Source organism: Microcaecilia unicolor, chromosome 9 (genome assembly GCF_901765095.1).
Source record: "Microcaecilia unicolor chromosome 9, aMicUni1.1, whole genome shotgun sequence".
Lineage (NCBI taxonomy): Eukaryota > Metazoa > Chordata > Amphibia > Gymnophiona > Siphonopidae > Microcaecilia > Microcaecilia unicolor.
Window position 1 is genome coordinate 174,559,279 of NC_044039.1, and position 14,487 is coordinate 174,573,765.

General features: G+C 40.8%; 1 protein-coding gene across 4 annotated transcripts in view; it reads left to right on the forward strand.

Annotated features, from left to right (window-relative positions):
• Positions 1-14,487, forward strand: part of DAAM1 (dishevelled associated activator of morphogenesis 1) — a 348,912-nt gene that overhangs the window by 251,313 nt on the left and 83,112 nt on the right. For all 4 annotated transcript variants that reach the window (XM_030214350.1, XM_030214349.1, XM_030214346.1 and 1 more), the window contains exons 9-13: positions 1,270-1,336; positions 3,446-3,563; positions 4,523-4,661; positions 6,358-6,416; positions 10,248-10,435. In XM_030214350.1, the coding sequence (XP_030070210.1) occupies positions 1,270-1,336; positions 3,446-3,563; positions 4,523-4,661; positions 6,358-6,416; positions 10,248-10,435 (571 nt within the window). The remainder of the gene's footprint in view (positions 1-1,269; positions 1,337-3,445; positions 3,564-4,522; positions 4,662-6,357; positions 6,417-10,247; positions 10,436-14,487) is intronic.

The window sequence follows — 14,487 nt, forward strand, 5'->3', positions numbered from 1 at the left end:
GCACGAGCCTCTCTTGTCTGGTTAGAATATATTGAATGATGACCACTTTTTTCCTTCCTGATAAATACATGTTAACGGCAATAATGAGTTTTTTTCTATCAGAACTGAATTAAAGGGAAGCTCACACACAAGCCATTGGCTTTTCCAGTTAAGCAAGGCAGTCCTGCCCTCTTTAATTTGTTCTGATAGTCCATAGAAAAAGGAAAACATAGAGTAGGAAGCTGCCTTGTACTGTTACAGACAAAAGCTGCAGCAAAATCAGCTTTTCAAGCCAGCCTGCATTTGGACACCAATTTTCAAAGCAGTTTCTGAGGATTTAAAAGCATTTTACCTACGTTAATCAACTGGTGGAAAATTGCCTGTTCTGGGGTAATTTTATAAAGCATGTTTTGCGTATTTTACACATGGAAATGGGTTCTTCAAAATGACATGTGCGCCAGCAAGATGGTTTATATGTATTCCTAGGGGAATAGTTAGGGTGAAGGAGAGGTTGAAGTTGTAACATATACATTTTATAAAACACGTGAGTACATGCGTACACTAAATGCATACATTTGCACCTTTGTCAGACAGTGTATTTCATAAAAGCATTTGTGTGCTAATTGGGGGTCATAGTAGGAACCTGTGTTGCCTTTACAAAATATGCAGCTGATATAAAATTACCCCATTTGTAAGCGTCTGAAAAGACACGTTGCAGAACACATTCACTTTCAGCTGCATTTACAGGAGGTTCTTCTAGTGTGTGCAACAAGGTTTTGGAGTGGGGGGGGGGGGGGGGGGGTTAGATAGCAAAAGCACACATAGCTTGCATTTTCCTATCTGCCCACATACTTCAAAGGAAAATCTACCCACAGGGTCCATGTCTGCTTTGTAAGAATACATTTACTTTTGTTTTGAAAGTCCACAGGCAAATAATATACACAATGGGCCTCTTTTACTAAGGCATGCTAGCATTTTTAGCGCACCCTAAATATTAGCTCATACTAAAAATGCTAGCACGCCTTAGTAAAAGAGGCCCAATATTTGTCATAATACATAGAAAGTTGGAAAATTGTTCCCTTGATACACAGTGTTTGATAAACTGCTTAACTAATTATGCAATAAAATATAAAATTTTGGGATTTTTTTTACCTTTTTATTTGGGGGGGGAATTAAAAAAAAAAGAAAAACAAATTAAGGGTACGGCAGAGATGTGAGTAGGGAAGAAGGGGGCAGGGCACGTTAGGTTAAATTCATTTTTAAACAGTGTCTTCTTTTCCCCCTCCCCAGACATTTAGATTTTTTTGAAATGCTCAGAAATGAAGATGAATTGGAGTTTGCAAAAAGGTTTGACCTGGTGCGTATGCTAAGAAATTTGTCTGTACTGTATGCTGCTTGTTGTCAGTAGGCCTTCAGCTCATGAGCGTCCCAAATACACACAGCTAAAAGCTGCTGGTCTCCATGCCTTATATGGTAGAGTAAACCAGTTACGTTCATGTACAGCCTGCTTCACCACAGACATTCAGTGATGGTAGATTCTTGGCCTCATCCATTCTCCCTGCTTTCCTCTGCACAAGAGTGGCACAGCGGTGTCCTTGCTGCCAGACGGAATCTAAGGTGCTGCTACTTCTCTTAGCCTTTGAATGTACATACCCTTCCCCCCTTGCATTTGAAGAATGACATAGTCTTCTCCAAATTGAGTATTTGTGAGCCCAGACCTCCAGTGCAGGCCCAGCATTTGAAAAATCCCTGCCCCTCCCCCAAATCAGAGCAGAAAATTGTGATTTCCAAGTTAGTTTGCTTTCAAGTATGGATTGATAAAAGCTGTAGCTGATACCCTTTCAAGAGTTATCCTCTTTGTCAGGTCAAGAGAAGAAAAATACAGTTACACTAGGTTCAAATAGTACAGGTTCTTATGTGCGCTTCTTTTTGAATGTATTCAGTGCAAAAATTGTGAAGAGGGGACCCTACATTGGTGAAACAAGCCCAAAATTGAGAGAGATATCTTTATAGACGTACATAAACTATTAGAGGAAAAACAGAATGACAGCTCAGTAGGTGAACACTTCTTCTTAAGGGAAAATCACTCCCTTAACAACCTTACTATGAAAGCAGTTAATGAAAACTTCAGAAATGCACAGAATTGGAAATCTTTTGAAATCAGAATGATCAAACTCTTTGAAACACAAAAGGATTCAATAAAGATGTTGGCTTTCTCACCCATTATTAGATAAAGAGCATTTCAACTATAAAATGTCACTCTCCATCACTTCTTTCTGTCATCTCTCCCCCTCCCTCTCCCCAATTTCCTTAATATACAGACACCCTAAGACCAAGATGAGTTTGCGCTATTTAAACCCAGTGTAACTGTATTTTTTCCCCCTTGACTTGACAAAGGATAACTCTTGAAAGCTTGTCAAAGATATAAAAGGGGCCCTTTTACTAAAGCTTGGCATGCAGTAATGTACCACGTGGCTCATAGGTATAAAATAAGAAGCTCAGTATTTAGCATGCCCTAATGTCCGTTACAGCATGCTACATTTTAGTAAAAGGGTCCCATAGTGTGGTCCAATAAGAAAAGTATCACATATAGCTTTTGTTGATCCTTATTTTCACATTCCCCCATTAATAAACTAAAGAGTAAACCCACCAGGCCACAAGACCTGATCATAAAGCATTACAGCTATCCAAAATCGAATAATGATGCTGATCTTTAGGTTTAAAGTGGCATTAAATGGTGCTAACTACCTTGGACAAAAACAGCCTCTGAAACAAATCATGTTTTCCATAAGTTTGGCCAAGATCCAACTGACTTCTGTCTCTACCTTGGACCCTGCATAGCAGTGGCGTAGCCAAGGGTGGGCCTGGGTGGGCCCAGGCTCACCAACTTTGGGCTCAGGCCCACCCAGTAGCAGCACACCTATGATGTGACTGACAGGGATCCTGAAGCCCCACAAGTTGAAAACTCCGAATAATTGACCCTTCTGCATACCTTGTAAATAGCAGATCTTCGCCTGGAGTGAGCAGCAACTGATACATACTGCTTGCACCGGCCCCACAGCCTTACCTCTAACGTATTCCCACCTATGCGGAAACAGGAAGTTCATCAGTGGAAAGGCTGTGGGGCCAGCATGAGCACTGTGTATTAGTTGCTGCACGCTGCCAGTGAAACTCTATTTTAAAAGGTATGTGGGAGAGGGGGGATGTTTGAGAGACCATATGGCATGCAGGTGAGAGAAGGAGAGACCAAATCACCTGTGGGGTGGGGTTCTTCTGCCCACCCATCTTGGGCACAGGCCCACCCAAAGTTGGGTGTCTGGCTACGCCCCTGCTGCATAGAGGACAGCTATATTCATTGCATCTAGTAGAAGATCCATGCTTTGTATTATGTGGTGGTGGTGATGGTGGGGGGAGGGTGTCTGGGGGGAGGTTGCTTCCCACTAATGGCTGGATTTTTGTGGAACAGGTTCACATAGACACAAAAAGTGCAACGCAGATGTTTGAGCTAATAAGAAAGACGTTAACTCACACAGAAGCCTACCCACACTTTATGTCCATCCTCCACCATTGTCTTCAAATGCCTTGTGAGTACACAAAACCACAGCCTTTTCACTGTGTGCACTGTGTGTAGCTTGTTGCTGTAGACAGGGCTGTTCTGGAAAGGTACAAACCAGTCAAGTTTAGAGGATATGGTTAATGAATAAGTATGAGATATCGCTGCCTACAGTGGAGGCAGAGCGTGCAGATACTTCATGAATATCATTAGGGATGGAATACACAATAGAGGCAGATTCCAACAGAGGGTGCAGAGTCATAAAGAAGAGTCGGAGAACAAAACACAATCCAAAACGGTATAGAAATGGTCTCCCTTGTTCAAAACAAGCCTGACGAGGCTACATTTCAGCATTGCACCTGCATCAGGAATACAAATTAATATCTAAAAACAAATATAAGCTACAGATTACAATCAATTGAATAAAAAATATAAACAAACGTGGAGATACTCTACTACTCATAGAATTATACATTTTTTATAGTTATTTATAAATTAAAACTTGAGAATATGAATTGAATAGCAACGATTCCACAAATTTTAGATATTAATTTGTTCCCCTGATGCAGGCATAATGCCAAAACGTGGCCACATTACTCTTTTCAGGTAAGAGGCCATTACCATACTGCTTTGGATTATGTTTTGTTATCTAACTCTTTATGTGTCTGTCCATTAGGGATATCCTGAAAACCAGACTAAGATCGTAGTTTGACACGTCTGCTGTAGACCAATCAAAAAGAAGCTTGATTATGAAGTGAAGTTAAGCCATTATACTCATCATATGCCTAGGAAGTACCTAGTTTTTTGTTTTTTTGTGATCTCTTGACTGTGGCAGACTTTTAAATGAAGCAGGTGGTAATGTGTGAATTTATTTTACATATTCTTAAGATGTATCCATGTGATAGTTGATTTTGGCACAGTTTAAAATGAAAATGATATGTACTGCATTCTTATAGATAATGAACTTTTTCTCCTCGTTCCGTTTTCCAGATAAAAGAAATGGCAACACTGTCCATTACTGGCTGCTATTGGACAGAATTGTACAGCAGATAGTTTTACAGAATGATAAAGGGCAGGATCCCGACCTCTCTCCCTTGGAGAATTTTAATGTGAAAAATGTTGTTCGGATGTAAGTGATGAAATTCAACTTAGGTTTTCCTAAAGAATGCTGATTTCTGTTGTGGTCACAGAGGGATGATGAGAGGATTATTCTGATGATATGCATTAGAAGAGGCTGGTTTTATTAACTCCTACTTCACCAAAATATAGATTTTCACTTTTAACACAGGACATGTCTGCAGATTAAGGCCCATCCAGTCTACCCATCTCCCTTTCACCTCCCTCAGTCAAAATTGATCTGTAGTATTTCAGTTCTTTTCCCCAGCCTGAAATAACCTTGAGCTTCTGCTGTGCTTTCATGGAATCCTAGGCTTTTTAAAAATAACCTGTGTAGTACCAGGCTTTTCACCTTCCTTAACTTTTACAAACATTTTGGTCAGATGGTCGTGCTAGGCTTCAAGCCATCTGCCGTGGAGCTCAAAAACAAAGGGTTTGATATTTATTTCCAGCCCTTGATATACTGCAAGTGATCCCTGAGGCGACTATAGAGGCATATTTTCAAAGCACTTAGCCTTCCAAAGTTCCATAGAAACCTATGGAACTTTGGAAGGCTAAGTGCTTTGAAAATATGCCTCCAAGCGGTTTACAATTTCTACTACAGGTACTTTGCACTGTCCCTAATGGGCTCACAATCTAAGTTATATATTGTATCCAGGGCAATGGAGGGCTAAGTGATTTGCCCAGGGTTACACGGAACTGCAGAGGGAATTGAACCTGGTTTCCCAGGATCTCAACCCACTGCTGACCGTCAGTAAGGAGTGAGAATCAAACCCACTTCCCCAGGTCTGCAACCCGCTGCACTAACCATTAGGCCACTCCTCCACTCCAATTTTACTACTACTAATACTAATCATTTCTATAGCATTATATGATATTCAGCTTGATTTAAGCGGGCAGGAGATTCTTCCACCTTTTCAAACAATGCTGAACTGGCCGGCTGCTGATATTCAGCGAGACTTAACCACGTGGTGCCCCTGACTACTGGCTCTGACTACCACAGCGGCCTGAAAAGTTATTCAGGCATTGGTGTTATTCATTGTCAATGCCCATGTACTTAAGCAAGCAGGGTTTAAAAAAGGTTTGGATAGCTTCCTAAAAGAAAAGTCCATAAGCCATTATTAAGATGGACTTTGGGAAAATCCACTGCTTATTTCTAGGATAAGCAGCATAAAATGTATTGTATTGTTTTGGGAACTGTTGGAAACAGGATACTGGACTTGATGGACCTTTGGGCTGTCCCAATATGGCAACACTTATGCACTTGTGTACTTATGAGCAAGTTGAGATACACAAAATTCAGTCCTAACTTTGCCCAGTTAAGTATGTAGGTACAGCTCTGAATAATGTCCTCTGAACCCATATAACTTCTGGGTATTTTTGCAGGTCCAGATATTCAAAGCCAGTGCTGGGCATGACCTAGCATTGAATGTCCAGGTCTTTTTAGCCAGCGGTGGTCAGCACTTTAAAAAACCATTCTGACCATTCTGAATATTGACCTGACAGATTTTACCAGTTAGCTAGAAAGACAAATAAAAGAACAGATTTTTTGCATCTGTAATTCAAGAAGACCCGTCAGCTCCCACCCCTTGCATCCGGATAGGCATGACCGATGTGTATGGTTGCATTTGTGCCCCTAGAGCTGTGTTTTGCTTATCATTGAGGCTAAAACGTATGTATGTGGATATATATATATTTTTATTTTGCAGGTTAGTTAATGAAAATGAGGTCAAACAATGGAAAGAGCAAGCGGAAAAAATGAGAAAAGGTAAATAGTAAATTTTTGGAAATGTAAACTTTAATAAAACTGTAAGGTCTTATGTATATGTACTCACACACTGTAGGAATTCAAGGCAACAATAAACTAATTTTATAAAATATATTAGTTCATACATACAATCAGACCAGAACGTGGGTCGCTACCACTTGGCGCAAGGTGATAGACATTGGGTTTCGCCAAACACTAGTTTGAATAAGTGGGTCTTAAGAGCAACCTTGAACTTAGAGAATGTAAGCTGAAGGAGGATTGTTGTTGGGAGTGAATTTCATAAAGTCAGAGCTACACAGTAAAAAGCTGTTGTCTGGGGAGAGGATAGTAAACATCGGTCATTCAAGGACCTAAGAAATCTAGGGGGTGTGTATTGGGTTATTGCAGAAGACAAGTATGGGGACATCCCAGAGGACAGAATTTTGTGGGTAAGGGTCAAGATTTTATGCTGGTCATGGAAACTGTCTGGGGAGCCAGTGGTGCTGAATGAAAAGGGGAATGATGTGACCAAATTTCTTGGTACGAGCAAAAGAGCCTTAGGGCTGTGTTTTAAATAGTTTGTAATCTTCAGAGATAAGGCTGGGGTAAATGGTATTACAATAGTCTAAGCACGTATTCTGGGGGCAGTTCTATAAATGAGTGTATCCATTTAGGTGCCTCTCGGCAGGGGTCTATTCTGTAATGGCACCTGAGTGCTTAGATTCTATGATAGAATACTAGAGTAATTCGATATGTGCCCACAGTTATACTAGCCGTAGACCTGGGGTGACTGTAAGTGTGACAGGGAGGCCTGAAATTTACAGTGTTCTGTAGGCTACAGGCGGAAGGGGGAGGAGCTTAGCACTGATTTTCAGCGCCAGACATCTAAATCTAGGACAAATGAATGGCAGGCCCAAATTGAAGAGGAAAACTTTCAGTGTTCATAGATTAGATTAATTTTCAACTGTAAAATTAGGCTCCCAAGAGTAAGAATGTACATTTATAAACCTAACTTAGTTGTCTAAGAGCTCAGAATTTTGGGAATATGTTTTATGGTTTATTAAAATTTTATATACAACTTTTCTTTATGGTTTACAATCAAAATTTAAAAAACAAGGAGAATAATCTGAAAAGGAGACCAATAAATCTGTTAGGACAAAGAAGAAAAATCGGGGAACATAGGGGTAGAAAGAGTTTAATGTGTGCCAATGGACCATCTTATACCCCACTTCTGTATGCCAAGTTGAAATCGAATATTGAAATATAGGTCTCACTGTTTTTGATAACACCGTACCCTGCAGGTATGCATTGTATTGTGGCAACAGCTACAGCAATGATGATGGAGATAATTAAAACCTTTCATGAAGAGTAAACTGCAGTAACCATATCGGCCATAAGCTATTCTTCTCAAACACTTGTATTGGTTTCTTTCCTTATCACCTTCTTCCCCCAGCTAGGAATGCTTTTATATTTCACATACATATTCAGATATATGGTATCATTTGCTCATTTTTGATCTGAAAAATGAGATATTGCCTTCAAAAGCTAATCAAAAAAACGTATTAAATTAGTCCAATAAAATAAGGTAACATCTTATTTTTTTTTATTCTATTTCTATTTATTACCTTTAAAATGGACTAACATGGCTACCCGTACCACTTATCACCTTTGTTGAATTCTGTTCCTTAAGGATGGGAAACCATGCCATTAGGGCAGGATTAAGCCATAGTTAAACTAGACACTTGCCTAGGGCCCAGATATTTACAAGGGACCTCTCAAATGTGTTAATTCAGTGGCTCCCACAGCAGCTTTAGCCCTGGTAAGTCAGCCACTGGCCGAAAAAAGAGTAGGGAAGGGGGGTACCAGCACCACTATTGCCCACAGTTCTCACCACCCCCTTGTGCATTGTCATCCTGTTAGCAGGAGAAATTGGTGAGCAGCGTTTTCTACCTGTGTTTCCTCATCTGCCAGTTTTTCCCTGCACTCAGAACCACAGAGGAAACAACCCCTTTTGTGGGAGTTTTAAACTATATTTCTGTTCCAGTGGACAGCATTCACACTTGTGTGCCTGTAGCTCACTTAAGGGTTAATCCTTCTCTGTTTGCACAAAATCTATGAAATAGAGAGCTGCAAGGGAGTGGCAATGGCGGGATTCCCACAGGTAAGGCAGAAATCCCCTCCAGGTCTGCGGGGTATCCGCAGAAATGCACAGCAATCTGAGCTTTGCCTCTCCATCCCCAAGCTGCGGGGTGCCCTCCCAGCACATACCTCAAGCCACCCTGGTGGTCTAATGGAGTCTTCAGGGCAGGAAAGATCCTTGGTCTTTCCTGCCCACTGCTGCTGACCCTCTTGCTGCCGCATCGCTTTTTTAAAATGGCTGCTGAGACTTCCTCACCGGATCCCTGTGCACTCAAAACAAAGCAAGCAAACCTATGAGCTGCTGCATCAACGTTATTGTTCTTTATTGTTGGTAGAATTTTTATTTAATCTCACTTAGATTTTCCAACATGCCGGCTTGTGCATATGGATGTACATGGAAGTATAATAATGGAATAACATTTTATAGGTAGAGTAGTAATTTGTTATAAATTGTAATCAGTGTGTCATTTGGAAGGGCTGGTTAAAGGTACTGGTAAAGGGCCACTACAACAGACATCATGTTATGAGAATCAGGTGCTCAACATTCAGAGTTTCTATCTGTTTATTTACTTATTTATGGCATTTATATTCCACATTAAACATGAATTGGGAGCATTTAAAATCTTTTTTTTTTTTTTTCCTGTGCCTACATCAAAAGAAAAAAAGATGGCATGTGGGATCTTGCTCCTTTTGTTTTGTGGATTGCAGTGGTATATTATAAAAATGCACTTTCGTTTTTTTTAATGCCCAGTTGGGTATATATGCTAATCTCAACTTTGTTAAATGTTTCAGACATATCCATCTACTTGCTTCCAAGATATAACTGAATTCTATTACTCTGTCTTACTGTAATGTAAGCTACATTGAATCAGAATTTGCTTGGGATAATGTGTGATATAAATGGGGAAATAAAGGTTCCTTATTTCTAATACTATTTTTGTTTTCAATAGCATTTGCTATTGTTTTGGGTGAACCAGCGTGGAGTCTATTTTCGCCTACTGGCTTCAGCCCATATAACGGGCTAAATAGGCTCACCCTGTCTTCTGTTTTATCTAACCTCCTTGGTAAAAAGTGTGGAGGGAGTGTGGGTGGGTGCATGGAAGAGGGAAAAAAAGATTGGTAAGGGGGACATACATGGAGGATTGGGGAAGGGAAAAGTGGAAATAGAGCACATGGGATAGAATGGGATGGAGAGGAGAAGGGGACATGCTGCTCGTATTTAGCAGAGTACATAAGAAAATTATTTGTTACTTTTACTAGTATACTTACTGCTCATGGAATCTGGCTTTCTTGGGAGGGGGTCAAGGGGACTGTGGCAAGGCAAGGGCAGGGTAGTCCGGGGGTTGGGATAGAGGAAAGTACTTGAGGCAAGGACGGGTTAGCTTTCCCGCGGGGACGGGTTACATTTCTCTCCCCGTGCAACTCTGTACTCTGAAATGCAAAGAGAACATTGTGGCAAAGTAAATAAAAAGAAATTTGTACCTATATGGTATGATTCCTTTCCATATGTTTCAAAGTTATCTGAAATCAGAATATTCTATGCATGTTGATTATAACCTGAAAAAAACTCTCTCTGCCCTTGCTGCTGATTTTGCTTCCCACTAAAGTAGAATTGCTCATGATTTACAAGCCTGTTAGTTTTGTAGGTGCTGTACTGTTTACCTTCTGAAGGTTTGTCTGCATACTGAGAAATTATTTTGTATGCCTTCACAGAGCATCATGAATTACAGCAGAAATTTGAAAAAAAAGAGAGAGAGTGTGATGCCAAGACACAGGAGAAAGAGGAGATGATGCAAACACTGAATAAAATGAAAGAAAAACTTGAAAAGGAGGTTACGGAACATAAACAAGTCAAGCAGCAGGTGGCAGAGCTTGCAGCTCAAGTTCAAGAGCTGAGTAGGGTGAGTGACTTTGTGCAGGCTTCCCTTTTATGGTTAAACGTTTGATTCAGTATCTATAGAAGGTCTGTAGTTCAGATGTAGAGTTTCTTGGTGTTCCCGAGGGAGGGCAATTTTCAAAGCCATTTACAATGCATTCTCACTATTCGCGCGATCAATATTCGCCATTTTGCACATCTGCGATGGTGCTAATAGTGTTCGCAATTCAACATTCACACCACTTTTTTCACATATTTGCACACATGCACATTTCAAAACAGCCTTCTTTTGTTTTCACGTTTTTGGCGTTTTCTTCTGGATATGACCACTAAGCCTTCAGGGAGTGAGTTCAAGTACCAGTCCTAAGAGAAAGAAACATGTAATTCCTCTGGATTCTATAGCACGACCGAAATTGTGTACATATCCTGTCATATTCTGGATTTGTGCATGCAATTTAACTACTTAACAAGCCAGTCAGCGCCGATAATTTCACTTAAGCAATTATTGATACTAATTGGCACTAATTAGAATTTGCACGTACAACATGCTAGGCATATTCTGTAAAGTGGTGTGTGTAAATTCTAACGCATGCTGCCAAAAGGGCGGTGTGGGCGTAGAATAGGCCGACCATGGATGTTCCAAAAATCTATGCACATTGTTTTAGAATACACCTGCTCCGCCAGTTTCGTGGATACATAGGTGTAGCTGGAGCCTAACCCCTATTTTCTCATATAGACATTGTTTCTGTGTATCTGTATTGTGGTGTTCCACTTTGTCTCTAACCTAGAATAAAAAATCTCTCCCTCTGCCTAGCTCTGATAGAGAGGGATAGGCATTTCAAAATGTCTCTGGTCTATTACTTTACTCACACTTGCTGAAGTTTTCTAACTTTGGCTATTGAACTGTAGACAGGCTCTGCAAGGTTTGTTTTCCATTGCTAGTCCTAGGTAAATAGAGTAGCTTTAGTCTTAAACTGGTTTAAATTACAGCTAGAGATTATATTAAGGAAGCTGTAATATTTATTGGGGTTCTGCACATTGGCATTAAAGACACCAATATTTATTGGGAATATTTTCTTTTAAAGGAAAAAAAGTTAGATTCTAGCAAAATCTGGGTTTTGTTTCAAATTGTCTCATTGCTTGCCCCTCCTGAAGAACATTTTTAATTATGGTACTTGGCTAAATCACTGTGAGACTTAGTTTCACCCACCCTCCCCTGGGTTTTCTACTCGTATATAGACAACTCAGTAATCATTAATAGTACTCCTCAATTACAAGTATTAATCCTATCATAGTACACCTGTTCATACCATTTCCAACCAATCAAGATCAACTTTTATTCAGTGTAATAATTGTGCTGCTTTAGTTCCAAGGCACACCATCTGGCAGCTTAGGTCTTGCACCATCTATCTTCAACTTGCCAGCATAAAAGAAGAGCGCAACAAACTTAACAGTTTGGTTTGATATAACTGCTAAAGCAGAGAGCAGCCACTGAAAACTCAAAAGACCTGAATATCAAACATTCAGACTTTAGTAAAATGAGGGCGTCCTTGAAGAAAGAGCTGATGGGATGGGAAGATATACAAGAAGTGGAAAGGCTGTGGTTCAGTCTGAAAGGAGCTATAAAAATGGCTACTGACCTTTATGTGAGGAGAGTAAATAAAAGCAAGAAAAAAAAAAGGAAACTGATATAGTTCTCCAAACAAGTGGCTAAGAAAATAATGGCAAAAAAGCTGGCGTTCAGGAAATACAGAAAAAAAATCAAGAGGAACACAGAAAAGAATACCAGATGAAACTGAAAGAGCCAAGAGAGATATACGTCTGGCTAAAGCAGAGGAGGAAGAACAAATGGCTAGAAATGTAAGGAGGGGAGGTGAGAATTTTTTTCAGGTATATTTGTGAAAGGAGGAAAGCTAAAAATGGAATTGTGAGACTGAAAGATGTTGTGGACCGCTATGTGGAAAACAATGAGAAAAAGCAAACGTGCTAAACGAATACTTCAATGAAGAAAATCCCGGAGAATGACTGTGGTCTGCAGGGCTAGATAAATATGAGAATGGAGTGGATATTGTATCGTTCACAGAAGAAAGTGTTTATATAATGGAGTGGACACCCCGGAGGAAGTGGAAAATATAAAAAAGGATCTGCAAAAGTTAGAAGAATGGTCCAATGTTTGGCAGTTAAAATGTAATGGAAAGAAGTGCAGAGTGATGCATTTTGGGGACCAGAAATCCAAAGGAGAACCATATGTCCTAGGAGGTGAGAGTCCGATAAGCACAGACAGGGAGAGGGACCTTGGGGTGATCGTTTCTGAGGATGTTAAAGCAACAAAACCGTGTGACAAGGCAGTGGCCATAGCTAGAAGGATGGTAGGCTGCACCAAGAAAGGTGTAACTAGCAGAAGAAAGGAGGTGTTGATGCCCTTGTTTAAGTCACTGGTGAGGCCCCAGTATTGTGTTCGGTTGTGGAGGCTGTATCTTACTAAGGATGTAAGAAGACTAGAAGTGGTCCAGAGGAAGGTGACAAAAATGGATTTGCGTCAATAGACTTTTGAGAAGAGACTGGAAGACCTGAATATATATACCCTAGAGGAAAGAAGGGACAGGGAGATATGATACAGACATTTAAATATGTGAGAGGTATTAATATAGAAATAAATTAATATAGAAACAAGGGGAAACAGTAAAACGTAGAGGACATGAATTAAGGTTGCGGGGTGGTAGACTTAGGAGTAATTCTTTTTCTCGGAGAGGGTGGTTGAAGCCTGGAATGCCATCTGGAGGAAGGTGGTAGAGACAAAAACAGTGATGGAATTGAAAAAAGTGTGGGATGAACACAGAGGATCTCTAATTAGAAAATGGAAGGTATTTAAAAAAAAAAACCCTAACCTTAAATGGCTGCATGTGTGTGGATGTGTGGAGCGATGCTTAGAATGGCAACTCTGACTGTGATGAAGTAGGGCCGATACCAGGCAGACTTGTATGGTCTGTGTGCCATATATGACAATCTGGTTTAGGATGGGCTGGAAAGGACTTAGACAGCAACTCCAGTGGCTGGAACGTGAGGATGGTGCTGGACAGACTTTTACAGTCTTTGTCCTGCAAATTTCAAGATGAATAGGCTGGAGTGGGCTTCGACGGCTACTCCAGCAGTTGGAACATAAGGACAGGGCTGGCTGGGCTGACTTCTATGGTCTATGTCCCAGAAATGCCAAAGACAGACCATAATCAAGTATATAATATCACATTAGTTGTCGATTTAATCATGAATTGATGAGTGTGACTATTGGGCAGACTGGATGGACCGTTCAGGTCTTTATCTGCCATATGTTACTATGTTCGATATTTGCGTTTCGTGATATTTTTTATGAACCATACCATCGTGAATAGCGAAAACACACTGTACGTGATGTGTAAACTGGCTGTTTAGACTGACTGTCCTCTATATGACTAAAAACACTATAAGGGTAAGTCTATAACAAATCAGCCAACAATGTGCCTAAATTTGCTAAATACTGACATTTAGGTGTCTAAGTATACTCAACAGAAATACTGGGCACCTAAGTGGTATTCTGCAAATGGTATAGCACTTATTTGTAAGAAGGCATTGGTATGGGCAGAGCATGGGTAGGCCATAGGCAAGGTCAGGCACTACTGTAAGTTGTCAACATGGCTTCCCAAGTGTCCATGTAGGATTAGGGTTACCATATTTTGTCCCCCAAAAAGGAGGACACATGCCCCCCCCCACCACCACACACCCCGCCCCCTGTCACATTTTCCCCTCCCCCGTCACATAAGTTGAAGTCTCGCGGGGTCACTTCAACTGTCAGCGGCCATTTTGAATCGGCTCCGAGGATCCGCAACAGGAAGGATGAGTGCAGGGCAGCGCTCCGGGCAGGAAAGAGGGGGCTCTTTCCTGTCCCGAAGGCGGAAGAGGTCACTAGACCACCAGGGCACTAGTAAGTAAGAGGAGGGGAGGCTAGCAATCTGCCCAGCCTGCCCGTTTGTCCAGAAATCCGGACAAACGGGCAGGTTGGCAAAACCTGTCTGGTTGTCCGGACATGCCCTCAAAAAGAGG